Source organism: Cynocephalus volans, chromosome 15 (assembly GCF_027409185.1).
Source record: "Cynocephalus volans isolate mCynVol1 chromosome 15, mCynVol1.pri, whole genome shotgun sequence".
NCBI classification, from domain to species: Eukaryota; Metazoa; Chordata; class Mammalia; order Dermoptera; family Cynocephalidae; genus Cynocephalus; species Cynocephalus volans.
In genome coordinates, this window is record NC_084474.1 from 96,786,124 (window position 1) to 96,811,971 (window position 25,848).

At 61.3% G+C, this 25,848-nt stretch overlaps 4 protein-coding genes across 10 annotated transcripts in view; 1 reads left to right on the plus strand and 3 right to left on the minus strand.

Moving 5' to 3' along the window:
* Nucleotides 1-198: 198 nt before the first annotated feature.
* LRRC14 (leucine rich repeat containing 14) lies at nt 199-3,797 on the plus strand. 6 transcript variants are annotated; one of them, XM_063079590.1, is made up of 5 exons: nt 199-544; nt 925-1,054; nt 1,471-1,824; nt 2,019-2,603; nt 2,698-3,797. In XM_063079590.1, exons 3-5 carry the CDS (start codon nt 1,496-1,498, stop codon nt 3,263-3,265), a joined length of 1,482 nt encoding a protein of 493 aa, XP_062935660.1. In that variant the 5' UTR covers nt 199-544; nt 925-1,054; nt 1,471-1,495; the 3' UTR covers nt 3,266-3,797. The 6 variants fall into 6 exon arrangements, with proteins under 6 accessions (XP_062935660.1, XP_062935664.1, XP_062935662.1 ...); XM_063079594.1 differs by having other exon boundaries at nt 1,604-1,824; XM_063079592.1 differs by having other exon boundaries at nt 199-328.
* A 358-nt stretch (nt 3,798-4,155) lies between these two features.
* On the minus strand, nt 4,156-8,834 carry LRRC24 (leucine rich repeat containing 24). Its single transcript, XM_063079588.1, has 5 exons — nt 8,758-8,834; nt 6,491-6,720; nt 6,058-6,336; nt 5,726-5,894; nt 4,156-5,090 (listed from the first exon to the last, which is right to left on the minus strand). The coding sequence occupies exons 2-5, from the start codon at nt 6,674-6,676 to the stop codon at nt 4,198-4,200; spliced, it is 1,527 nt and encodes a 508-aa protein (XP_062935658.1). The 5' UTR covers nt 6,677-6,720; nt 8,758-8,834; the 3' UTR covers nt 4,156-4,197.
* C15H8orf82 (chromosome 15 C8orf82 homolog) lies at nt 8,066-10,514 on the minus strand. The gene is made up of 3 exons (XM_063079596.1): nt 10,333-10,514; nt 9,780-9,828; nt 8,066-9,606 (listed from the first exon to the last, which is right to left on the minus strand). The coding sequence occupies exons 1-3, from the start codon at nt 10,489-10,491 to the stop codon at nt 9,164-9,166; spliced, it is 651 nt and encodes a 216-aa protein (XP_062935666.1). The 5' UTR covers nt 10,492-10,514; the 3' UTR covers nt 8,066-9,163.
* Nucleotides 10,515-11,521: 1,007 nt separating this feature from the next.
* The window catches only part of ARHGAP39 (Rho GTPase activating protein 39), a 74,651-nt gene continuing 60,324 nt past the window's right edge, over nt 11,522-25,848 (minus strand). The window contains exons 5-11 of one of the 2 annotated variants that reach the window (XM_063079891.1): nt 25,077-25,638; nt 18,240-18,332; nt 15,007-15,080; nt 13,572-13,771; nt 12,662-12,753; nt 12,028-12,197; nt 11,522-11,803 (exon numbers count right to left, since the gene is read on the minus strand). In XM_063079891.1, coding sequence (XP_062935961.1) covers nt 11,609-11,803; nt 12,028-12,197; nt 12,662-12,753; nt 13,572-13,771; nt 15,007-15,080; nt 18,240-18,332; nt 25,077-25,638 — 1,386 coding nt within the window. In that variant the 3' untranslated portion in view covers nt 11,522-11,608. The remainder of the gene's footprint in view (nt 11,804-12,027; nt 12,198-12,661; nt 12,754-13,571; nt 13,772-15,006; nt 15,081-18,239; nt 18,333-25,076; nt 25,639-25,848) is intronic. The other variant, XM_063079892.1, reaches the window with a different exon arrangement.

The window sequence follows — 25,848 nt, forward strand, 5'->3', positions numbered from 1 at the left end:
CCGCCGTCGGCCGCTAGCCAATGGGGGCGCTCGGCGGGGTCGGGCGGGACCGCCGGGCCAGCGCAGCCAATCGCCGGGCCCCGGAAGGGCGGTCCCTGGATTACGTCATCGCTGCGCGCCGCGGGGCGGGGCGCGGCGGCGGCGGCTCGGGGCGTGAGCGCAGCTGCGGGCGGGGACGGGGGCGGGGTCTGGGCCGGCTCGTGGGAGTCCCGGGCCGCGGCGGGTTGTAGGGGTGCCGCTGCGGGCAGGCGGAGCGGGGCGGCGTCGCACGGGCCGGCCGCCTGCGTCTCCCTCGTGACGGGGCTCGGTCGGCTGCCCCGGCGTCCAGGTGGGAGTCGGCCTCGCGGCGTTCGCGCGCAGAGCAGGCCGAGGGCTGGCCTGCGGGGCGGCTCTGTGCGCGGAGACGACGGCGCGCGCGGCGCGGGCTGCCCCCGCCGCTCCCCAGCTTGTCCCTCAGGCTGCGACGTTGGGCACGGCCTGGCCTTGGATTTCTAACCTGTTGGAGGGTGTCCGCGACGCGGTTGGGGACGCGGTGCTGGCGCCGGTGAGTCCGCAGACCTGCGGCTGCCGGAGTCGGCGGGCCGGAGCCCTGCGTCACAGGCTCCCTGTGGCCCCGGGATCTCTTGTGCCCCCTCTGCCTTATTTGAGCGATCCCTGGCCTGGGGCCTGCTGGATCCCACAAGCTTAAGGCTTTGTCTGTCCACACCGGTTCCCCAGGGGAGAAGAGAAGGTGGTAAGGACTACAGAAGGTGACGGTGGCTCTCTCTCGGGTATCCCTGCGTGGAGACGCCCTGCACAACAGTCCTCTGTGGGGCTCGTGTTAAGGGCTTGGATTTCATAAGCTACGTCATCTGGAGTCGCTGTTCCCTGGGCCCTGGTCCTCTCGTCCTGCCCTGTTGTTCATTAAGCTGTGTCTCCTTCCAGCCCCTTTCTGCTGCGCTTCGTGGAATCCAAAGGCAGCATTTGAGAGCCTCTGTGAGGAGGGTCGGGGAGGGAACCGTGATGTGGCTGCTGGCCCTCTGGGAGTATCCCATCTCCTCTAGTGCTGATGAAGGTTGGTGGGAAGGGGATTGAGCTTTGTTTTACTTTTGAGGAAGGACTTCTGAAACGTCGTTATGACTTGGGAGGCCTGAACAACCCGTGGGAGGCCCTGTAGAGCAACTGTGTCAAAAGCACACACCACTGCGCACGGGACTGATGGTGCCACACCGTTTATGTTCTGCTTAATGTTTTGTTTCTCTAAAGACCACCTTGTGCTTCTGGAGGACAAGGATGGGGGTGTGGCCTGCCCTCCAGGCCACTCTGCCCAGCCCAGTGCTTAGGCACCTAACAGGTGCTTCTCTGTGCCGCCAAGTCCTCCACTAACTGTTGGCTCTAGGCCAGGCACTGTGTTGGGCTTTCCCATCACTGGTGTGTGAATGGGCTTGTAGCCTGGGGTCTGTCTGCTCCACTGAAGTTGCTCTCTTGCAGGTAGCCGCCTGCCTGACCCAACACCATGCACACGCTTGTGTTCTTGAGCACACGGCAGGTGCTCCAGTGCCAGCCAGCTGCCTGCCAGGCTCTGCCCCAGCTACCGCGCGAGCTCTTCCCCCTTCTCTTCAAGGTGGCCTTCATGGACAAGAAGACTGTTGTACTGCGCGAGCTGGTACATACGTGGCCCTTCCCGATGCTCAGCTTCCAGCAGCTGTTGCAGGAGTGTGCCCACTGCAGCCGGGCTCTGCTGCAGGAGCGGCCGAGCACAGAAAGCATGCAGGCCGTTATCCTGGGGCTGACTGCTCGGCTCCACACCCCGGAGGCTGAGGCCGGCACTCAACCTCTCTGCAGGTATGGACTTATTCAGGGTGTCCCTCAGGCCTGGGGGGTACAAAGAGAATCCCCTGAAGAGGTTCCCGGCTGGGGTCCTGAGGTTAGGAAGAGTTCAGTGCAGAAGCAGGTACACTGCTCCTGTCCCAAGGTCGCTGGGAGGGGGTGTGGGCCCTGCCCTCTCGTCCCCTGCCTCAGGCCATCCCTGCTTGCAGGAAGCACACACTACGAGTGCTGGACATGACAGGCCTCCTGGACGATGGTGTGGAGCAGGACCCTGGTACCATGAGCATGTGGGACTGCACGGCGGCTGTGGCCCGCACATGCATTGCCCAGCAGCAAGGCAGGGCTGCGGAGTGTGGGCCAGCTCCTGTCCCCGTGGAGGTGCGTGTGGACCTGCGGGTGAACCGGGCCTCCTATGCGTTCCTGCGGGAGGCACTCCGAAGCAGCGTGGGCAGCCCGCTGCGCCTCTGCTGCCGGGATCTGCGTGCTGAGGACCTGCCCATGCGCAATACTGTGGCCCTGCTGCAGCTTCTGGACGCAGGCTGCCTGCGCCGTGTGGACCTGCGGTTCAACAACCTGGGCCTGCGCGGCCTTTCTGTCATCATCCCTCATGTGGCCCGCTTCCAGCACCTGGCCAGCTTGCGGCTGCACTATGTGCATGGGGACTCAAGGCAGCCCTCTGTGGATGGTGAGGACAACTTCCGCTACTTCCTGGCCCAGATGGGTCGCTTCACTTGTCTGCGGGAGCTCAGCATGGGCTCCTCTCTTCTTTCTGGGAGGCTGGACCAACTGCTCAGGTGAGCAGGCCCCACCACTGCCCCACCCCTCCCTTCTCCTCCACGGGGACCCTGTCCTGATCCTGCCTGTTTGTGGTCCCTGTATCCCCTGCAGAACCCTGCAGAGCCCTCTGGAGAGCCTGGAGTTGGCCTTCTGTGCTCTGCTGCCTGAGGACCTGCGCTTCCTGGCACGGAGCCCTCATGCTACCCACCTCAAGAAGTTGGATCTGAGTGGTAATGACCTATCTGGCAGCCAGCTGGCACCCTTCCAGGGTTTGTTGCAGGCGGCGGCAGCTACACTGCTGCACCTTGAGCTGACTGAGTGCCAGCTTGCTGATACCCAGCTGCTGGCTACACTACCTATACTGATTCGGTGTGCCAGTCTCCGTTACCTCGGTCTCTATGGCAACCCACTGTCCATGGCAGGCCTCAAGGAGCTGCTGCGGGACTCAGTGGTGCAGGCTGAGCTGCGTACTGTGGTGCATCCCTTCCCTGTGGACTGCTACGAGGGCCTGCCCTGGCCACCGCCTGCCTCTGTCCTCCTGGAGGCCTCCATCAATGAGGAGAAGTTTGCCCGTGTAGAAGCCGAGTTGCACCAGCTGCTGCTGGCTTCGGGCCGTGCTCATGTGCTTTGGACCACAGACATCTATGGGCGTCTGGCTGCGGACTACTTCAGCCTCTGATCACTAGGCTCTGGGTGAGAGACAAGCCATCCTGCAGTCCCCTTGGTTAGGCAGGGCCTCTGCTGGAGGCCTGGAGGGCTGACACAAAGGCACTGGTCTTAGGTTTCCTGCAGGGTCTGCCTTGCTCCTGGGTGCACGATGAGCCTCCCCTACTCTGCGGTGCCCTGCAGTTTGCCCCACACCTGCTCTGTAACTGGCTGACCATCTATGGGCCCAGTAGTGGATTCCAGGCCTGCACTGCCTGCTCAGTTTGCGTTGGCTGCACTTGGCTGCCTTGTGGGGTCCTGGTCTTCTCAGTGAATGTTTCTGCGATCCTAGCTGTGGACAGTGAGTTCTGTGGGCCTTTCCCATTCCCTTATGAAGACCCTGTGTTCTGAGGCTGACGTTGGGACAGGGGTCTGCTTCAAGGAGGCTTGGGTCCCCACGTGTTTTGGGACCTCTCATGGTGTTACCCACCCTGGCATGCAGCCAGTGGCCTGTCAGCTGGGCTTTGGGCCTGGATAATGTCATCAAGGTACAGATGTGCAGAGTGTCTGGAACTTGAGTTTGTGGCTGTGTTTTTCATCCTAATTGATCAGACTTGTCCTCACTCTGCTGTCACCCCAGCACGGCCCCTGGGCAACCCTGCCAGCGTCGCCGGCTAGTCCTTGGTCCTGTCTGGGCCACCACCTTGGTCCCAAGATCCCACAGCGGCGTCCAGGGCCAGCGTGGGGATTCTGGGAGTGCAGCGAGTTTCCCGGAGGGCCTAAGGCCCCCCCGCCTTCCTCCCTCCGTACCCGGGACTCTCCCGTGGGCGGCCCCGCCCCGCGCGTCCCACACACTGCTCGGCGCACACTGCGCGGCTTCCACCTTTACTGACGGAGCATGCGCGAGGCCGCGCCGGCCAATTCCCGGCTCCCGCGTCATCAGCGCGCGCCACCAGCGCCGCGTCGTCAGCAGTGGGGCTCGCGGGCGGCCGGCGGCGGGGCGCGGGCTGTGGCCGGGCCTTCCGCGAACAGCGGCTTGGAGCGGTCGATGACGAACATGGCGTGGCCGCGCTCGTCGCGGAGCTCTTCGAGCTGCGCGAAGGTGCAGGGCCCGTCCGAGTAGTCGTTGACGAACAGCGCGCCCTCGCCCGGCGGCCCGCGAGCCTTTTTCCGCCTGCGCCGCCGGCGGCAGATCATGGCTGCCAGCAGCAGCGCCGTGAGCGCCAGCAGCGCGATGGCCGCCGCCACGGCCGTCTGCGTGGCCAGGCCCAGCGCGCGGAACGCCATGCTGCCCTCCTCGGGCCGGGGCTCGCGGCCGGCGGGGCGGGCGGCTGGGGGCGGCGGCGGCGGCGGCCGCCCTGGCTGCTCCCGGGACGCGTTGACGAGAAGCCGGAAGGGCACGCGGGCGGCGCCGCCGGCGTTGGAGGCCTCGCACTCGTACCTGCCGGCGTGCGCCAGCGTGATGTTGGCGAGGAAGAGCATGCCGCTGCCCGTGTCCGAGGTCGCGTGCCCGCCCAGTCCCGGCGCCCCGCCCTCTAGCTGGGCTTGGGCCCGCGGCCGGCCGTCGCGGGGCTGGGGCACCTTTCTCCAGGTCACCAGGGGCTGCGGGTAGCCGGAGGCCTGGCAGGCAACCCACAGATCCTCACCCGGGTTGGCTGTGAGCTCCAGTGGCTCCACGTGCACAGAGGGTGGAATGCAGATGAGGCTACTGCTGGATACGTCCAGGAGACTTTGAAGGGCCAGGCGCGGGGGCTCTGCGCACATGATCTTCTTGTCCCTGGAGCTGAGCAGTCGCTGGCCCCCCTCCTTGATCCAGGCGCCCAGCCAGTGCAGGGCGCAGTCACAGCGCCATGGGTTCTCTGTGGGCAGAGCAGCAGCGGGCAGGTGGTTCGGGGTGGCCTGAGAACACAGCCTGTGCAGTTGGGATTCTGCTGGCCAGGGCAGCAGCCCCTTTCCCACAGCCTCCCACATGGAAGCCAGGATCTCTGTCACCCCTTCTCTGACCCCAAACTCTGGGATGACAGCAGGCCCTTCACATATACACACCCCCTTTAGCTCTATGATGTCTGTTCCAGATCACTTCACCAATCTCTGAGAAAACACCTGCTCTTCTGGAGTCTCCCTGACAGAAGTCCCACTCTTTTAGGGGAACTTGGTGTCCACACACACATATCCCACCAGCCCTGAAACCTGGTCAGCTGTCTCTGCAGTTTTGCCTGCCTGCCCTCTGATGGCCATAAAATATTCCAGACCCTCAACTCTGTTAAGGCAACCTGTGGACTCCTACTTTTTCTGTCTTCCTTAGGCAGAGTGCCTGAGCTGTACCCGCACCAGCACCCCCACTCCCAGCAGCTCTTTACCATGTCTGCAGGTGGTGGTGTGGCCCTCCAGAGTACTGCACAATGGTCTAACATCGGACCCCTCCGCACCTGAGCCTGCTTCATACTGCCACCACCGTAGCCAAGGCAGAGACCCTTACCCAAGGAAGAGGTACCTGTGAGGCGCAGGACTTGCAGGCTGGCCAGTGGCTGCAGGACCTCGCGGCTTATGGTGCCCAGCTGGTTCCTGCTGAGGTCCAGCAGCGCCAGGGAGGAGAGCCCAGCCAAAGCCTGGTCCTCCAGCAGCTCAATGCTGTTTTCTTGCAAGTGCAGCTCCTGCAGTCGCTGAAATAGGGACAGAAGATCCATCAGAAAACGGGCCCTGGAAGGACAAGTCCTCTTCTTACCTGTCTAGACTGGGTTAGCTTTTCTCCCCTTAACTACTCCAGCCCGGCAGGGCAAGGGGCATCACAGGAAGACCCCGCCCTATTTGGTTTCTGGCGCTCACCGGCAGGTGCAAGAAGGTGAAATCCAGCAGCCGCGCCAGCTGGTTGCCCGCCAGGTAGAGAACGCGCAGCTGGGCCAGGCCCGCGAAGGCGCCGCCGCGCAAGCCGCGCAGCCGGTTGCCTGTGAGCGCCAGCTCGAGCAGGCGCGGCTGTGCGCGGAAGGCCCCGGGCTCTAGGGCGCGCAGGCTGTTGTTGTGCAGATAGAGACGGCGCAGGGCGGCGAGCGGCGCCAGGGCGCCTGGCTCCAGGAGCGCGATGCTGTTGTCCTGCAGGAACAGCGTCTGCGGGCCGGGGGGAGGGGGCGCTTACCCCGCGGCGGGGTCCCGGGGCGCGCCAGCCACCCTCCGGGACGCCCGCGCTCCCCTCCCTCCGTTTCGCGGGCGCTCCCAGGCCGCTGCTCCAGAGCGCGGCCCGGCGTCCTCACGCGGAGCCCACCTGCGTCCCTGGCGGGATTCCCGGCGGGACGACGCGCAGCCGCAGGGCGCCGCACTCCACCGTGGCGCTGTAGCAGCGGCAGGCGGCCGGGCAGCCGGCGGCGCGGGGCGGGACCCCGGGCGGCGGCGGCAGCAGCAGCAGCAGCAGCGGCAACGCCGGCGGCAGCGTGGGGGCCCCCGGGGCCATTTCTCGAGAGACCGGCCTGGGTCGGGCCAGGTGGGACGCGCCTCCTGAAATACAGGTCGTGAGGCCAGTCCTCACACTCAAGAGCCAGAGCAAGGGCACCAAGGGACGCCCACACCGTGTGCCTTTTGAAAAGTTCAAGAAGCTGATAAATAAAATGTTCTGGTTTCGTCCCTTGACGAAGACACCGTCGTAAAGATAAGGCGTGTCCTCAGTGTCCTCACAGGACGTGGCCGTGTGGGGCGGGCAGTCCCACCCTGGCCCCCTTCTTTTCCCATTCCATCCCTGCCCTGCACAGGGAGGGGCTTCCTGCCCCTGCTATGGAAGTCTGGCTCTTGCGACCGGCAGTCCCTAGGTTGTAGGGTGCAAGCCGCTGGGACAGGGTCTGGGCTGAGAAACTCTGTTTGGGTGGCAAAGCCTGGGGCTGTGGGTTAGATGGGGAAGGACAGGTTCTGGCGGACACGTGCCCTTGTCTTCAACCTGTGGGGGCTGGCATGAGACCTGAAGCACAAACCCAGAGCACAGGTCCCTTCTGTGCCCCAAGGATGAGGCTCAAGGCCCCTCCGAACTCTAACCTATAGCTAACTCTGCTCCCCACCCTGGGGTTCATCTGTCATGACTTGATGGACCATGGGCAGAACTGGCCTCAAGGAAGCCACCAGTAGGCCGGCCCGTGGCTCAGTGGGGAGAGCGTGGTGCTGACACCACCAAGTCAAGGGTTAAGATCCCCTTACCAGTCATCTTAAAAAAAAAAAAAAGCCACCAGTGACAGCGAAGTCAAGGCACAGCTTTGTCCAACCCCTGCTCCTGCCTTCTTGGGGATAGGGGTGGGAACACTTAGCTAGAATTGGAGCTTTTTCTCAGGTGGCCTGTCAGAGAGTTGGGGGATGAGGCAAACAGGAACATCAGAGCCACGGGCCTGTTCTTCCTGTGCTGACTCCCAGAAAGGGGCCTCCATCTTTGGGGTAGGTGGAGCCTTGAGAATGCTGGGGTGTGAGAGAGGGGCCTTGGGCTGCCACTTGGGTTTCTAGTGTAGTTTCCCAAGTGGGGTCTGGGAGTAATGACCTCTGAGACTACCAAGTTTGGTGACAGTTTATATGCATGCAGCTGTGACGCTAGAGAGAGGAAGGCTGGGGTCTGGCTCGAGGCACAATGAGCCCAGTTTTAAAAGCAGGGACCAGGGCTGAGAAGCCAGTCCACCTGGAGCCAGGGCTGACAGTGTACTGTCCCCCAATCTCCCGCCTCACCTGGCATGGTCTCCCCTCTGAGCACCTGCCTGTTCACCAGCTCTCCGAACTGGTCGTGGGTTATGTGGGGAGGTACCAAGAGGCCTTGGTGTTTGTTTACATTTCGCTCTAAACTGTAACTCGTGATTATTTAAGTCACTAGAAATGAAGCAAGCACGGCAATAAAATTTTAATAGAGCAGCTCTGGCCCAGGCAGGGGCAGTTCCCAGGTGTCTCAGGGTGTGTGAGAGCTCCAAGAGCCTGGGGGCGTTCTCTGGGTTCCTGGGACCCACTGCCGCGAGCACAAAGGGCTGGCCCATGGCTCCAGGCCTCACCCACCCAGCCTCCCTGCAAGGCCTCTCAAGTAGAGAAGATTCTTGGCTGCCTCCTCAGAACTCAGGGCGGTGCTGCCCACGCGGGCACCCCCCAGATGCAGATCGGTGTAGAGGGGCCGGCCCGAGCAGGGATGAAGGCCCCAAGCGGGAAGAGCCCAGAAATCCTTTTACCAGCGGACACCCCCCTAATCCGGCAGGGCAGGGGGCGGAGCGTCACACGCAGGACTCCGTGATGGCTGTCGCCGACTCCGGGCGACCCCGGGCGACAGCGGGGGCAGGCAAGGGGGGTAAAGCCTTGCGCTGCCCTCGAGCGCGGGTTTCCGGGCGGCCCTTGCGACCCGGTGCCTCGATGCCCCGCGGCCTCCCCGCCCGCCCCCAGCGCCGGGTTCCGGGAGGGCGTGGTCTCCGCATCCCCTGTCCCCGCCAGGTCGCACGCCCTTCCTGGTGTGCGCCGGGGTCAGAACCGGGACGGCCCCCGCCCCCGCCCCCACACCCGGTGACCTTGGCCCGGACGCCCCCTCACCTGACGCTCCGCGGCGATCTGTTCCCCGCTGAGCCGGCGGCGACCCCAGCCCGGGCGGCGGCGGCGGCGGCGGGCGTGAGGGGGGCGGGGCGCCCGCGCACGCGCAGCAGAACCCCGCGCCTCCTGCTCCCCCGCCCAGGCTGACGTCGCGAGCGCGGCCCACGCAGAGACCCCGAGCGGAGTGTGGGGGCAGAGGCGCGACGCGGGGCACAGCGGAGGGGCCGCGGCCGGGTCCGGGCGACGGCAGCACCTCGGACAGCGCCGGGCGGGACGGGGCCCGCGACACCCTCCGCGCGCACGCGCACTCGCCGGCGCTGGTGCGGACGACACGGGCCCGGCGAGGGGCGCTCGGGGTCGCCGGAGACCGGGGACACCCGCGGCCTCCCGATGCGGCCCCGGGCGCGGCTCAGGGCCGCGGGGCGGCGAGCAGCGGGGCCAGGTCCATGGTGAGCGCCAGGAGGCGGCCCTGCCAGCGCACGTGCGACGGCAGCGCGGGCGCGCCCGGCGGGTGCTCGAAGCAGGCGCTGAGCTCGAAGGCCAGGGCCGAGCGCACCAGGCCCACGCCTCCCGCGCGCTCGGGCGCCGGGTGGTACAGGCGCCCGTTGGCCGCCGAGGGCAGAAGGCGAGCGGGCTCGAAGGGCACGGCCAGGGCCTCGCCGCCGCCGCAGTAGGACAGGCGGGGCGGCCCGCGGCCCGCGTCCAGCAGGTGCGTGAACACCACGGGGCGGTCCTCGCAGCGCAGGAAGTTGCGCTCTCTGCCGCAGGGCGAGACGAAGGGGAAGGCGGCCTCGTAGCGCCCGCTGCGATTGGGTCTCAGGCGGGAGAAGAAGGCGACCAGGAACTGTGGGTCTGCGGGAGGAGCGGAGGGCGCGGCCGCTCACCACGCTGGCCCCTGGGACCCGCTCCCCAGGCGGGCGCCGCGCCCTGCCTCACGCCCACTCTCGGTGCTGCGGGTCGGGAGCGGAGCCCGTCCCTGCCCGCGCTGATGGGAGAAGGGACGGGGGAAGGCGGCGCAGAAGTACCTTTGAAGCAGGTGATGAAGTTCTTCGTTTTGGAGTCATCCAGGAAGAGCTGCGGACACAGGGGCAGGCAATGCCCATGAGTCCCAGCGGGCTGAGCCCCGCCTGGGTCTGACCTAGTTTGTGCACCCCGTGTGCCGGGAGGCGCGGGGAAGGGCAGCCCGGGGACCCTGACGACTCGCCCGCCTCTCCCCGCACCCCGGGCCGTGCTTCCTCGCACAGTTTCGCGGGCTGGTGAGCCTTTCCCGCGCCTCTAGTTAGATACGCCGCCTCCTCCGCGGAGGCCGACCGGCTCGCTTCCTCCCGGACACGCCGGATGCCCTCAGCGCGGCTTTTAATACAGGCGAGGCAGAGAGCGGCGCTGCAGAGCACAGCGGGGACGCGGCCCGTGCGGGAGGCCGGCGCTGGGGACGGGTCCTTTGGGCCGAACCAAGCCAGCTCCTCCATTCCCTCCGGCGCGCTGTCCCGGCTCCGCAGAGCGAGGTGCGCCTCCTGGCAGACCCCGCCCCTCGCGGGGTCCTCTCCCCTCTCTCGGGGACCCCCGGCCCCGGCCCACCTGACCCTGATGATCCACGTAGTAGAAGTACTCGCGGGTCCGGGGCTCGGGGCTCTGGCCCTGAGTGTAAGAAACAGCCCCGTCCCCGCCGCAGGACCGGGTTCCCCGCGACCGCGCCAGGGCCACCCGGGCCCGGAGCGTCCCGCACGGCGGCCACATCCTCCTTCCGGGCCGGAAGCGGCCGGCGGGTCACGCGAGTGGCGGTGCCGCACGAACACACCCACCCCCGGCGCCCGCGCCGCGCGCTTTGGGTTCCGGCCGCGCCGCCCGCCCTGCCTTGGGGACGGCGGCGTGGGGGGCTCGGCCCCGCGGGCACGGGGTGGGCAGGCTGGGGAGGCGCACGCCGGGCCGTTCCGTGAGCTCTCGGAGCGGGCGACGGCGCAGCGACCAGGCGCGCGACTGTCCACACGTGCTTTATTCACAGCCCCTGCCCCGCCGACACCCGGGCCTCGGCGGGCTTGTGTTTTTAATAATAAATAAAGACTCAACTCTAAAAATATATATATAAAAACGGGGAGAAATCAAGTTTTACAGTTGGGACTCAGAACTCCAGGATGAAAGTACAGACCGAGGCCGGACGCCCCCGCCCCGGCCAGCCCGGCCCCGCCGCCCACGGGCCGCGGGTCAGAAGCAAGAAAGGTCGGAGGAGGGCGGAAGGGGTGACGGGGGAGGGGGATGATGGGGGGGACGGACGATCCCACGTGCTCGGCGCAGAGGACGGCCGAGGGCCGCTCAGACACGGATGCATCTGGGTGACAGCTGTGTCATTAGCGAACTCAGTTCTTCAGGCAGGCCGGGTGCAGGGTAGATCCTGGACTTGCAGTCACACCAACAAAAATACTCTCGCCCCCCGCCCCGCCCCACAGAGGACTTTGGTTCGCCCCCACCCCGCCCCCCGAAAGCCTGCCAGGCCCTGGGCCAGCTGGGCCCCGCGCACGGGGCGGACAGGCCAGTGCCCTGCAGCCCCGGACTCCCGGGCCGTCCCCATTGGAGCCCCCGCGGCAGGGACGGACGAGGGGAGGGGCGGCCGTGCAGGGGCAGGTGGCTCGGCTCCGGGAAACACAAGGCACTTTCTCGGGGCTGACCCGCGGTGGGCGAGGCGGTGTCCGCGGGAACTGGCCATGAGGTGGGGGCCCGAGGCGCCTTAACGCAGCTCCTCTGCCCCGGCTGCACCCTCAGAGCGGGACGGAGAAGTGGGGCTGCGCCCGGGGCCGAGGGTCTGGCGGGGCCCGGCACGCCCCCTCCACGGCCGGTGGTCCCCGGCCGCCCCCGCCCGCTACAGCACGCCCTCCATGAAGCTGGTGTCCAGGTGCTGGATGAGCACGCGCAGGAACGACATCTCCTTGCGCGTGTTCTCGAAGATGACGCGCGGATCGTCGGACTGGCAGCGCAGGCAGTTGGGCGCCATCACCATGGCCAGGTTGCTGACGTCCATCTTGGTAACAGCCACGTTGGCGGGCTGCACGAACACCTGCGCGAGGAGCGGCGGGTGGGCGGGGGCGGGGCCTCGGGGGGGACCGGGGGCGGGGCGGGGCCTCGGGGCCGGGACAGGGCGGGGCGGGGCCTCGACAGGGCGGGGCCTCGGGGGGGACCGGGGGCGGGGCGGGGCCTCGGGGCCGGGACAGGGCGGGGCGGGGCCTCGGGGCCGGGACAGGGCGGGGCGGGGCCTCGGGGCCGGGACAGGGCGGCGCGCACCTGCAGGAAGCGGATGAGGTAGCAGAGCACCATGCGGTTGATGCGGGGCAGCGCGTGCACCACGGCCACAGCGGCCTCGGGGCTCTCGTACTGCGCGATGCATTGCTCGTAGAAGTCGTGCGGGATCAGGGGCTCCTCTAGCTCCCGGTACCACAGCTTCAGCAGTGACGCTGCGGACACAGCGCGGGGCTCAGCCGGGCCCGCTCTGGACGTCAGCCCTGGTGGGGGTCGCGCGTGGAGGGGCGGCAGGCAGTGTGCCTGGAAAGGGCCTAACTGGCCAAAGTGGAACAGGCTGGACCCAGACCCCAGATACCTGGACTCGAGCCGGGAGGCATGGGGGTTGCAAAATGCGGTTTCTCTAGTGGAGGACTGTGCAGCAGCTGTCAGGAGGGGGTGCGGGGACAGGGAGGGCCTGAGGTGGGGAAGGAAGGGGGATCCTGAGATGTGCCCACAGAGCAGGCCTGGACAAAGGGTCGAGGCTGTGGGTGACCCCAGGAGGGGAGAGTGGACAGACGCCTTGGCATTAATGCCATTACCCTCTGGGCTGTGCATGTGGACCAGCGACCCAGGGGACACCTTGAGACTCCACTGCCCAGTCAGGTCTGCCCTGCTGCTGACTGGGTTGGGGGCTCACCAGGGACGTGGGGGTCCTCCAGGCCTGTAGGCACCTTCCATTGGTCCACCTGTAGCTTCAGGGCATTCACCTCATCAATGTCCCCAGGGACCCTGCAGAGCACAGGGAGGGTGTCAGGCTGGAGAGGAGCCTGCCCTCGGGCTTCATGACTTAGCTTGGATGCCTCACTCTTGTAGGCGGCTGCTGACCAGACCAGGAGGGGAGAGAGCCTCAGGCCCTGACTGACTTCTTCCCCATCAGGTGGGTGGTGTGGTGTGGCATGGGGCCTCTGCCCTCTTCTGGGTTCCTACCCTGTGCACCTGGGTCTGGGGTGTGGTGTTTCCCCCAGGCCACCATCCCTTCCTGGACCCTCTGTTGGCTTCCTCTGTGCAGATGCCTTCCCCTGCAGGGCCACGGAGGCCCAATTTCCTCAGTTTCCCTAGCTGTTCTGCGGCCTGGGCTCCCCTGGTCCTGAAAAGTGAGTCATACCAGTAAGTGACTGCTGCAGGAATGGCTGACTTGGCACAACTACATGCCACTTGCTCCCCATGGGGCAGGGGCTACCACACCCCTGTTCACAGGTGTTCTGTGTGGCCAGCTGTATGTCACTGTCCGTGGCTAGTGTCCAAGCATCCTGTGGACCTTTGGTGGCCATTTCTATCGGGACAACATCCTGGGCTGGCCATGCTATTGTTTGGGAAGACGACCCAACTGACTTGTCTCCTAAGGATGGGGGCCCTGCCCTGCCTCTCGTGGCCTGCACAGCCTTCAGGGCCAGTTCTCACACAGTGGCCCTACTCTTCATCTGTTCTAAGGCAGGGGCATGGAAGCAGGCTCAGTGGACCTGCTGCTTAATGGCCCCTGCCTGCCAGAGTCACTGTGGACACAGGCCTGCAGCCCCTACACCCAGGGCCCGGGGTTGACGTGGCACCTGAAGATACCCTCCGTCTGGTCACCGTTGAGTGCCAGCACCTCCTCGGACAGCCGTGTCTGTACCCAGGGCAGCTGCCGGTCAGGGTATCGCTCCTTCTGCATGCTCATGACCTCCTGCAGTGCGCTGCCAAACATGGACGGGCTGAACACAGCATTCTTGGCGTGCCGGATCTCCTCTACGTTGGGCTTTTTCAGCCCCTGTGAAGACAGCCCAGCTCTCCTGTGCTGGTCTGGCCCAGCGTCCCGGCTTCCCGCCCTCCTCTCCCCACCCAACCCCTCCCAGGGATGTCCCGTCTCAGCCACTGCTCTTCCCCAGCTGGGGCCTCTCATCCCTGTGAACTCCAGGTTTCTGCCCACCACAGCAGGGGCAACCCCAGATCCCTGGCCACCGCATCACCAAGGGGCTTCCCACTGTGCCATCTACAGCACCCGAAGCTTCACGTAGCCCTGCTGGTCGGGCAGGAGGTGGGAGTCACTTTGTGGATGGGCCAGTCTGGGCTCTCAGGGACCACAGCAGGGGCCAGGCCACCTGACTGAGCCAAGGCTTCTGGAAGTCTGGATGTGGCAAGGCTGTGCGCCCTGGCCACGGGTGAGTGTAGTGAGAGCATCTGAGGGAAGAAGGGGTGGGGAGAGAGGCCAGTCTCTGGGACAGGAGTAGGGGGCCTGAGGGACTTCCTGAGTGGCAGTGGGCTGCATGCGGACACTGCACCCAGCCTGGGAGGATAGGAGGGGAGATGGGACAAGGCCAGGAAACGAGGTCCAGCTGTGTGGTATGACTGAGGCTTCAATGTCCTCTCAAGGAGAGTGGGGGCACTCGGCAGGGAGGACAAGGGTCCCTCAGGAAGGGGTGGGGCTGCCGCATTCTGTAGGGTGTCACTGAGATGCAGCTGATGGGGCTGGGGCCTGGTCTGTGGGGTGGTCCCCCAGGTGTTGGGTCGGGGCTCTGCGGGACTATGACCAGGCCCCAGCCTGGGAGGGTCTCTTGGCCCTCCCACGTCCATTTGTGCCCTCTGCCCCTGGGATGGTGGCAGGCCAGAGTCTCGGGCTCTCTAGGTTGCATGCCTGAGGGGCAGCTGGTGTTGCTGCCACGGGGTGCCCCTGACCTGTGGGCTGGCCTGTCTGGGTCCAGTCCACACTCCCTTGCCTGCACTGCTCCTGCACTTGGGGTCCAAGCACAGGCAGGAGCCTCCTGAAGGGAAGGGAGTGCAGCCCCCACAGTAGTGCTTGTCCAGCCTAGGAGAGCACAGGGTCCGCCTGAGGCCACCTCTGGCGTCCACCTCCACAGGCTCCTTGCAACACCCTCTGCACTGCCAACCATGACCCCTGGTGTGTCTGCCTTCCCTGGCTGCCCGTCCAAGGGTCCCTACCTCCTCTCTGGACCCTGCCTGGCTCGCCTGCCCACCCCTGCCCCAGCTCTCCCAGGAGTGCTGTACCTTCTTGGCCCCCGTCAGGGCCGCCTTCTGCAGCTTGTGGTAACAGTACTTGGCGTATGTGCTTATGGCCACCCCTGGAAAAGAACAGGCCAGTCAGCCTGGGTGGATGTGTGGTGTACAGGGCTAGGGGAGGGGTGAGAAGGGGTGAAAGAGGCAGCTTCTGCAAGGGCCCTGGGGGGATAGGGGGGGTCCCTCTGCCAGCCCCCCCTCCCCTCTATGGCCAGCCCCTGTGGAGTCACAGGCAGGACAGGGCAGGAGCTGGGCCACAGTGTCTCCAAACCCCACCTTCCGTCTCCCTCCCTCCCCCCAGCTAGCCCTGGGAGCCCCTGTGGCGGGTGAGCACTGTCTCCTCACTGCTTCAGGCCCCTCCCTGGCCCCTGGGCTCTGGGCTCTGGGCAGGAGCCCTGGAGAATCATTTCCAGTGCCCGGCCGGCCTGGAGGCACTCAGCACCCAGCACTTTGGTCCAGTGCTGAGGGAGGGGGCCGTCAAGCCCAGGGACAGCAGGCCCATCTCTCCTGCAGCCCTGGCCTCCAGTGGACAGGGGCCCCCTGGTGAGGGCAACGCTGTGGCAGAACCACCTCTGGGTTCCTCCTAAGGGCTGAAGGTAGCAATGAGAGGGCCCAGCCTCCTTCCTCGAGGGAGGGGGCTTTCTCGAACTCAGCAGCAGAGGTGCTGCTAGCTGGTGGTCCTGAACGCATGGGCTGGCAGTGCCAGCCATGCTGGTGTCTGAGGGGGAGGGGAAGAGGAAGGAGGGGGAGGGGGAGGACGGGTGATCTCCCTGGGTGGGGGGTGGGGGAGCTTCCTGGCCCAGGTCAAGAGAAGCTGTCCAGGCCACGGGTAACCCAGGCAGATGGAGAGACGGCCTGGACTGGGGGCTTCTGGGCAGGGCACCCGCCCCTCTGGAAGGCTCTGTCCCTGCCAGGTCTGCCACCTGCCAGGGTGGGGGAGGCCTCTAGAACCGGGCTCTCAGATTAGAATACCTTTGTCATCTTTGAAAGAAAGCAGTTTCTTGTGGGTATCTGAGGACATGGGGGTCCGTGGAACCCAGTTCGAAAAACACAAACATGTCTTAGTCCATGAAGATCTTTTCATTTCTAACTATCAAAATAGTTCTGTCATCATAACTTTCAAGGGGGTTCCTTTTTAGAATATCAAACTGAGAAGAGTTAAAACATTTCTTAGATGTTTAAGTTGGGGACCATCTGTCCCAGGTCCCTGGGGACCCACAGACCCTGGTAGAGGATCCTGGTTCCAGCCTCAGCCAGCTTGGGACACAGTGCCCAGAACCTCCAACCACAGGACTGTCCGGCCCTCTGGGTAGGCTCTGAGGCTCCCTTGGTGCTTAAGCAAATGGGGCCCAGGCCATGCCCTGATCCTTGAGAACCCAGAGTAGGTGGAGAGGGAGCGAGCTCTGCAGGAAGGTGATGGGTGGTGGGCGGCAGAAGCCCAGCACACTTCTGTCCCACGCAGGCTCAGCTCAGCAGCTTGGACACATGGTTACTTGGCAGATAGTGTTGTGGGGGGAGCAGATTAAGGGGCTGAGCTGCTTGATTCCTGTCCCAGGGCTGCTCCTAGTGGGACAAATGTCCAGGGTTTTGGCCTAAGCCTGCTGGGGACCAGGACAGCCCCTCCCACATGCTGTGACCTGGAATATCCTGGGGTCACCACCTCTCAGCTGGTGATGGTGGGTACCATGCCACCTCTCCTTGCCTCACGGGTATCTATAAATAGCTGGACGTGTCTCCCGGTATCTGACCAGTGCTCGGCAGACAACTGCTGGCAGTGTCGCTGCGGTGAGCCGGTCAGAGACTGGGACTGGGACTGAGGCACCCTGGGGTCTACAAAGGTGGGTGACTTCTGCTTGTGCTGCTTGGGGTGGGAAATGAGCAGTGTCCATGGCCAGTCCGAAGAGACCCTCACTTTTGTGGGATGCTCTGCTCCCAGCCCACTGCCCAGATCTGGCCTTGCAGGGACCCGTTTGTCCTGCCTGGACTTTGACCCTCGCTTCCATCTGCCCAGCTGCAGGCAAGCCTGGTTTTGCGGGTGAGGGATGGCTGCCCACAGAGGGCCGGCAGGGCAGCCCTCCTGGGGTCCATGCTGCTGTGCCACGGGCTTTGGTGCTATAAGTCCAGGTCATAAGCCTCCAAGGCCGAGGGTGTGGCCAGGGCCTGCCCTCTCTTGGTGCTGGCCCTGCCAGGTTCAGGGAGCGTCTTGCTCCCTGCCCCAGCTGGCTGCAGCAAGGCTCATGATGGCCTGTGTCTGCCAGCTTCTGGGTCATCAGCCCCCGGCTCAGGCAGGAGCGCAGAGCTCCCTCCAGTGCTGGCCCAGACGGGGTGGTCTGAGGACACCCGTGGCCAGGAATCTCACCCCTGGACTGCAGCTAACCCTCTCCTCCCAGGGCCCTGGCAGAGACCTGCTGGGGGCGGCCTAGGAGGCCCTGGGGTAAGGACAAGTCCTCAGACTTGCAGGCATCATCTTCGCAGTGCCCGGGGGTTGTCCTGAACAGGCCTCCTTTGCCGAAAGCCCCTATGGGCAGCATGCAGAGAGTGCTTCCAGGAGGAGGGACCTGAACCCAGTGGTCTCAGAGGAAGGGAAGTGGAGCAAAGAGCAGGTGGCAGGAGGGGTTCCAGACAGGGCGTGTGCTGCAGCCTGGTGTAGCAGCAGCTCTGCACAAGGAGCAGGGACTGCAGGAGGGCAGCCTCTCCACAGGGAGGGCACAGCCTTGGGTTCACAGGGCTCCTCTGGAGCTCAGACTGGACAGGGAGGTCCAAGAAAGGGCCCAGGGGAAGGGCAGGGAGGTGAGGGCCAGGTGACAGTGTGGGTGGGGAGCATGCTGGTGGGGGAGGAGCGGAGGGAAGGGAGATTCTGTGCGGATTTCTGAAGGTCCCTCTCGGCACCCGCAGGGCATCCCACACCCTTCCATCTGTGAGCTTCACCCCGGGGGCTAAGCCCAAAAACTCACCTGGGGGGTTGCCTCCAGCTGGGTTCAGCCAGCTGATCCTGATGTCCCCTCCCCACCAAGAACCCAGCAAGCGAGTTGGAAATTGTTCTGAGTACTGGCAAGAAAGGTGCACGACAGGCACAGCCTCTCCAGAAGTCCTGTCAGTGCAGGCCTGAGGTTAGTACCCTCAACCCCCCAGCCCAGAAGCGTTAGAGAGGAGAAGGCCAGGCGGCCGTGGCTGGAGAGCAGAGCTGTGCAGACGCAGCTCACAGGGCTGCGGGGAGGCCCTACCATCCGGCTCTTCAACATAAGGCTTGGGTTTCTTTCTCAATTTGGACTTCTTCTTAGTGTTCCTTTCCAGGAGCTCTTTTATGTGCTGTGTCACTGGGGAGCAAACACAACGATGAGGACCACAGAGCACCAAGCCGGGACCGAATGCCCACGTGGTGACAGGTGGCCGTGTGTGCATGCGCACACTCAGGGCCGCGTGAGGTGCCAGAGGCCCTTCTGAGCACCGTCTGGACTTGGTGGCTGGCTCTCCCCAGGCTGGAGGTGGGAGAGGCACCAGGAGGCACCTGGGCACTGGGGAAGGACAGAGGGCTGAGCCGCCGTCTGTCTGGGCCCCCGAGCTGGTGAGGAGTGCTCAGCCTGCCCTACCCACCAGCCAGAAGACCAACACCACAGAGGGGCGAGGCGGCTGGCCCCGCACTGGGCACTGCCCAAGGGAGGAGGGACTGGCACGAGCGTACCTTTGGCACAACACAAGGCAGCGCTGTTGCTGCTGACCTGTGGCCTGGCTCAGGCCATGCCTGTTGGGTCTCTGCACTGTTAACGTCACCTCTCTCTCCCTCGACATGCCACTCTGGAAGGAAGTCACTATGCACAGCCCATACTTGAGGGATGGGGGTCATGTGCACCCTCCTGGAGGGTCTACATAAACTATCTAATTCTGCACAGATTTGTCTACTGCTATCTACCTAATCATTTACCTGTATCAGTATGGACGTACGGATATTTATTTTATACTTTGGGTTATAATCCAACATGACTATCTTGTTGCTCAAACTGTTCCAGTGTTAGCTATTGGGAGCTCTTCCAGGTGGCTGCTGTGTCCCTATGACAGCCCTGTTACCTCCCACGCCCCCTCCAGCACTTCCTCACTGTGGACACTACATCCTGAATACCCCTGCACCAGCCCTAAAATCAGCTATTTCTCCAAGGAACCCTGGTTCCTTTTTATGGAAAACAGTATTTGTGTCAGATTTATCTCTAAGTATATCATATTTTTAAATGCTATTGAAAATGGTGTTTCAAAAAGATCAGTTTCCAGTAGTTTGTGGCTACTGTATAGAAATATAATTTTTACATATTGGTCTTGTGTCCTGCAACCTTGCTACACTCACTTATTAGTTCTAGTCGTATCTTTTTAGATTCCATAGGATATTCTACATAAAGGATCACAGTGTCTGTGAATGAAGACAATTGTACACTTCCTTTCCAATCTGGACACCTTTTATTTTTTCATGACTTAATGCACTGGCCGGGCCCCCCCCAGTACGAGGCTGAGTGGATGTGGTGAGACTTGACTGTTCCTGACATTGGGGAGTGTCTAGTCCTTTACCACTAAGTATGACGTTGGCTGTGTATGTATAGTTTTAAATTGTGGTAAAATATAAAGACAGCATTTAACCAGTTAAACAGTACAATTCAGTGGCATTAACTACATTCACAATGTTGAGCAGCCATAACCACTATCTCCAAAACCCTTTCATCTTCCCAAATGGAAATCGACACCATTAAGCAATAATTCTCCACTCCTACCTCCCCAAGCCTACTTTCTGTCTCGATGAATTTCTCTATTCTAAACATTTCATATAAGTAGAATCATGCAGTATTTGTCTTTTTGTGTCTGGCTTCCTTCACTTGGCATAATGTTTTCAAGGCTTATCCGTGTTGTAGCGTGTGCTGGAATTTCCTTTTATGGCTGGATTATTCCATCATTGAGACAGACCACAGTCTGTTTGTCCACTCATCTGTTGGTGGACACTTGGGTCGTTTCCACCTTTTGGCTGTCATGAATACTCCTGCAGTGGACACTGGTGTACAAACGTTTCAATTCTTTTGGAATACTCGACGTTGTTTTTAATAAATGCCTTTTATCAGCGTGAAGAGGTTCCCTTCTCTTCCTAGTTTGTTTAGAGTTTTACCAAGAACAGAATGTTGGATTTTGTCAAATGCTTTTTCTATACTTTTGGAAATGATCATATATTTTTTCCTTTTTACTGCTTTTACACTGACTGATTTTTTACATTAAACCTTTCATTCCTTCCCTAAACTCCACTTAGTCAAGGTGCATTATCTTCTTCACATATCGTTGGCTTCAACTTGCTAAAATACTGTTAACTTTTGTATCTGTTCACGAGGAATACTTTCTTTTTGTAATGTGCTTTGCTAATTTCAGTATAGAATGAATTACAAAATATTCCCTCTACTTAAGCTTTCTAGAAGAGAAGGTATGAAGAGTCGCTACACAGACGATTAAGTGTCTGTCAGGGCCCGGGGCTCACTGGGACTGCGGTGCTGACGACACCAAGTCAAGGGTTCGGATCTCATATAGGGCCGGCCCGGGGCTCACTGGGACAGCTGGTGCTGACGACACCAAGTCAAGGGTGAAGATGCCCTGACCGGTCGGCTTTAAAAAAAAAAAAAGTTTGTCAGAATTCTCCAGTGACGCCATCTGTGCCTGGAATTTTCTTTGTGGGAAGGTTTTTAACTACAAATTCTATTTTTAAAAAATCAGGTTGTCTATTTCTTATTGAGTGATCTTTGGTAGTTTGTGTCATTCAAGGAATTTATCCATTTCCTCTAAATTGACTGGCATAAAGTTCATTATATTTTCTTATTTTCCTTTCAGCGTCTGCAGGATCTGCTGTGATGCAATCTCTCATTGTTGGTAGTGGTGATTTACGTTTCCCCTCCTTTTGTCCTGATCACTCTGGCCAGAGTCTTGTCAACTCTATCCGTCTTCCAAAAGAATCAACGTTCTGTTTCATGGATTCTCTCTATTGCTTTTGTTTTGCCCTTTGTTGATTTCCACCTGACTTTTGTTCTTTCCTTCTTCTTACTTTTGGTATAAGTGACTCACGTTTTTTCTTAAAGTTTCTTAAAGCAGAAGCTAAGGTCATTGATTCGAGATTTTCTTCTAATACAGGCAGTCAGATGCTATAAATTTCCCTCTCAGGCAGGGCTGCCTTGGTTGGATCCCACAAATTTTAATATGTTTTGTTTTCATTTTCTTCCCTCCTAAAAATACTAATTTCCCTTTCGGTTTTTATTTGACCCATGGGTTATTCAGAAGTATGTTCTCAGTTCCCCCAAACACTTGGGGATTCCCTGGTACCTGTGTGTCACCGACGCCTGATCTAACGCTGATGTCCTAAGAGTGCCCACTTCCACGATCCGCATTCGTCAGCACCGACCGAGACTGTCTGATGGCCGTGAATATGGCCCATCTTGGAGACGCAGCTGGGATTTGAGTCCCGATGGCCAAGACCTGGACTCTGTGCTCTCGCCGGTTCCACAACAGCTGCTTCGTTTCTTAAACCGACTTTCAACCATCCTTTTTTTTTTTTTTTTTAAAGATGACCGGTAAGGGGATCTTAACCCTTGACTTGGTGTTGTCAGCACCACGCTCACCCAGTGAGCGAACCGGCCATCCCTATATAGGATCTGAACCCGTGGCCTTGGTGTTACCAGCACCGCACTCTCCCGAGTGAGCCACGGGCCGGCCCTCAACCATCCTTTTGTTCTGGGCTCACAGCTGCACTCTTACCCCTGCTGGAGGACACGGGTGTGACCCACTGCTGCGACTCTCAGGCTCGTCAGCTTCCCTGCTGGTCCGTGTGCCTCCAGCTTCCAGAACGGTTGTTCTTCCCTTCCCACTTTGTCTTTCTGGGTTTTTAAAAATATTGTGGTAAAATGTATGTAACATAAAATTTGCCATTTTAACTGTTTTTAAGTGTGCGGTCCAGTGGCATTAAGTACATGCACACTGCAGCCATCGCCTCCATCTTCTGCTCACAGTAAACCTCTGGAGCCCTTACGCAGTAACTGTCCATTTCTCGCCCCAGCCCCAGCACCTGCCGTTCTCATTTTGCTTCCACGATCTGGCTCCTCCAGACGCCTCACACACCTCGCTTCACCCCTCCGCCCCCGGTGCACGCCGGGGCTGCTTCCCCCTTCTGGCTGGTGTGGCTATGCTGCTGTGCACGCGGTGTGCACATATACTGGAGTCCATGCTTTCAATTCTTCTGGTACAGACACAAGTGGAATTGGGGATCACAGAACAATTCTAATTATGTGAGAAACCACTACACTGTTTTCCATAGTGCTGCACCATTTTACATTCCTTTGTGGGGTCTTCTGCCTTTTAAAAATTTCTTTGCTTTTTTAAGTGAGAGTTCAAAGTGGAGCTGAAGCACTTCCACTGTCTGCCGTCTCTGACTGGACGCCAGGACATCCTGCTGACCGTGTGGAGGCACGAGCAGCAGGTGGAACCCACCGGGGTCTGCAGCCTCCCACGGTGTGCACACACAAGTGTTCCTTTGTGGGACACGGGGATGAGTCAGAGTTCCCTGTATCCACTCCAGGCACCTCTGTGATGTCTGTGCTGAGAGCCTGTTTGAGGGACAACCCGGGGGACAAACCAGGAGAGCCGCTGCTGGTGCTTGGCACAGAGTTGCAACTATGCATGAGACAAGGCTAAGCCAGAAACGAGGTCACACACCTGGGTCACCTCATGGTGCCACAAACACTGGTAGATGAACCAATCAAGGGCTCCTGAGGCTGAGACATGAGGTGGTTCAGGGTGACGGCTGGGCACGGGAGCCAGGCTCAGCTCTGCCCCTTACCATGTGTCCCCAGACAGGTGCCCCATCCCTCTGGGCTGCAGTATATTTTTAAGGGCTGTGCAGCAGACCAGCTGGCCCTCCAGAGCACAGGCTACATTTTTCTGAGATGACAGGGCCTGTCTTTCTGAGACTAGCTGGAGGGGGTCTGAGAAGGGACAGACATCTGCATGGAAGGCCCTCCTCTGGGCATAGGACTGAGCAGGGTCTGTCTCTGACAGATGAGCCTAGATGTGGGTCTCAGGGATGGAGATGGGCCTCTGGCTGTGAGAGCAGCCCTGGTGCTACAGCCTAGGCATGGCTCACTTGCTGGTGAGGCCACATGGAGCCTCGGCCCACACAGTACTCTGAGAACTCATGGCCTTACTTGTGGGGGAGGGCCTTGAAGCCACGGTCACCAAGATTTGAACCCCATTTCTCTCTTACCTGCAAGCCAGGACCCCATGGGTGTTAGCTGCTAGGACAAAAGCACACAGACCTCTGTGCAAAAGGCTGTGTCCTGGGGGTACCCAAACTCCTCTGGGAAGTCTAGCTGGCAGGAATGGCCCTGCAGCACACCTGCTGGTCAGTCAGCCCAGGCTTGGCCTGGGAAACCCCAGACCTTACTCTGACTGTCTCCTAACTATTCATCTGCTCACTAATGTTTCCACATAGCAAGCATTCTCAGGGTGCCCACTGTGGGATGCATGCTGTGCTGCACAGTGGAGACCTGTTTCCACAGCCTCCAGCTCAAGGTGCAACATTCAAGGCCCCTTTGGGAAAGCCAAAGGTGAACTATGAAGCCAACAGCAATGCCGTCCCCAGGATTCCATCTGCTCCTAGAAAGGCCCACGAAGACCAGGGACTGGGGCTCACCGAGGCCCTACTGCAGCCCACAGGGCCAGACCCAGACTACTCGGCACCCAGCTCTGGTGCTTGGTGCAGGTACAGGAGCCCAGGCCACCTGCCAGGCTCTGTATATGCTGTGGCCTTGTGTTGAAAGTACATACCTGAGTCAAAAATTACACATCTTCCAAAACCTCACCCACAAACAGCTAACATGCCAGATGGTGCCTTCGCCTGATACAACTTCCCCTGGAACGCACCACTGCCCTGCAGCATGGACACCTTACATGCACTGCACCCCACAGCACGTGGGAGCTACAACCCTCACACCTGCGCTAGTGGCGAGGCCCAGTGAGGCCATGACCAGGAGCTCAGTTTCTATAAAGACTGAACCAGGGTGGACTCTCATGCCTATAGAGCAGTCTACAGCTCGTCTGATCTGGAGGGTGTGCCCATGTGCACATGAGCATACGCATGTGTGTGCATCTGCACGCGTGGATGTGAACATGCATGTATTCATGTGTGTACCTGCGCATATGTACACGTGTGTGTGCTGCATGTGTGCTGCATGTGTGCATCTGTGTGTGCATGCGTGTGTGCACGTGTCTGGACGTCAGTTTCGTGGCTGTGTCCTACAGATGCCCATACCTGTCAGGGTGGAGGACAGCCTGCTGCAGACACGGGCTGCCTGTGGCCCTGTCCTTGCTCTGCCCAGCCCAGGGCTCGGGTCAGCCACTGGGTCAGCTGCGTAGATGCTGCTGTCTGACAGGACCATGACAGGGGTCCACACAGAGCCCATGCATCGCCTTTGGGGGCCCCAGGCAGTCATTGGCAAGTGGCTACCTGTGCTGGCCCGACTTCTGACCCCTTGGGGCGGCTCAGGACCAGCTCAGCTCATAGTACTCAATGGCCGGCTGGCTCACTAGGCCTGGATGTGACAAGCCTGTGGGTCAGGTGGTTGGCCAACACACTGTGGCTGCCCTGCTCCTCTGCTCACAAGAGCTTCTGACAGGACACTGTCTCCTCCCCACCCAGAAAACATGGCCTGAGTCTCACGGGGCGGGTGCCCCTCCAGGCTGCAGGGTGGCAGAATGCGAGTGTGAAGCATGCAGGGCCTGACCATGGCTGCCCCGACCTTAGCCTCTTTACCTGCTCTGGTTGGGGAGGCAACTGGCCATGGTGGGCTTATATAGCCTCCTGTCTGCCAGGAGACAGGCTCTGCCTTGGTGCTGAGGAGGGGCTCCTGAGAATGCCCACATCTCAGTGGAAACCCAGGGTGGGGGTTGCTAGGACCACCAGGGACTGCCCAGCACAGGCCAGGAGCCCTCTCCATGGCCCTCACCGTCACTGGTGGCAGAGCCTTGGGAGGCCAAGGGTCCTGCACGCCAGGCCTTACCTTTGGTGTCGTTCATGGGGTCCATGTGCCGATAGATGTAGCCTTCCAGGTAGGAGTGGAACTTGGGTGTGGGTGGGAAGAAGGCTAGACAGATGGCCATGAGCTCCCAGCCCCGGGCCAGGCTCTCAAGGCGGAAGTTCTCGGTGGTCTGCCGGCAGAGCTGGATGTAGAGCTCGTCCCGCAGGCCCTGCACGCTCCAGCCCTTGGTGGCGATCTCTAGGGCCACATGGAGTGGGTCTGCCTTGGCCCGCCGGTCACCCATGTACATTTGGATCAGTTTGAAGATCTCGCAGGCCTCCTTTTTCACGTGCCGGTCGCTGGTCACAATCATGGGCTTCTTGATGGATTCGCTGCTCCAGGCCAGCATGTTGGCAATGGACACCTTCCGCCGGAAGAGGCCCTGGGTGTGCTTGTTGAAGTGCTTGGAGGCCCAGTTCTCGATGTCTGTCTCCGAGGAGGGCTTGCGCAGCGTGAACGTGGGGAAGACGCAGCTGGAGCTAGGCATCACATTGCGGTTCTGCCGGCTGCTCTCAAACTGGGCACAGGCACCAAGGTCCTCAGACTGGGAAGGACAGATGGGGGCTGGGCTGTTAGGGGGTAGAGGTGGGCAGGGCAGCAGGCCCACAACCCCAAGAGGTGTGCTGGGGCCCCACCTGACCCAGCCAGGTGAGAGGCACGGCCTCCCCTTCTGATCACAAGGCTGCCCAGCCATCCCAGCAGACGTGGGCAAGCAGCCTGAGCCCTGCACTCCCGGGGCATCGCAGAACCGCTG

Excerpts from the sequence above, each read along its gene's own strand:
- LRRC14 (XM_063079590.1), top strand. The coding sequence starts at position 1,496 with ATGCACACGCTTGTGTTCTTGAGCACACGGCAGGTGCTCCAGTGCCAG. Across the intron at positions 1,825-2,018 it reads GGCACTCAACCTCTCTGCAG|GAAGCACACACTACGAGTGC; the intron begins GTATGGACTTAT and ends CCCTGCTTGCAG. Across the intron at positions 2,604-2,697 it reads AGGCTGGACCAACTGCTCAG|AACCCTGCAGAGCCCTCTGG; the intron begins GTGAGCAGGCCC and ends TATCCCCTGCAG.
- LRRC24 (XM_063079588.1), bottom strand. The coding sequence starts at position 6,676 with ATGGCCCCGGGGGCCCCCACGCTGCCGCCGGCGTTGCCGCTGCTGCTG. Across the intron at positions 6,337-6,490 it reads GAATCCCGCCAGGGACGCAG|ACGCTGTTCCTGCAGGACAA; the intron begins GTGGGCTCCGCG and ends CCCGGCCCGCAG. Across the intron at positions 5,091-5,725 it reads GCAAGTCCTGCGCCTCACAG|AGAACCCATGGCGCTGTGAC; the intron begins GTACCTCTTCCT and ends CTCTGCCCACAG.
- C15H8orf82 (XM_063079596.1), bottom strand. The coding sequence starts at position 10,491 with ATGTGGCCGCCGTGCGGGACGCTCCGGGCCCGGGTGGCCCTGGCGCGG. Across the intron at positions 9,829-10,332 it reads ACGTGGATCATCAGGGTCAG|CTCTTCCTGGATGACTCCAA; the intron begins GTGGGCCGGGGC and ends CTGTGTCCGCAG. Across the intron at positions 9,607-9,779 it reads CTTCATCACCTGCTTCAAAG|ACCCACAGTTCCTGGTCGCC; the intron begins GTACTTCTGCGC and ends CTCCTCCCGCAG.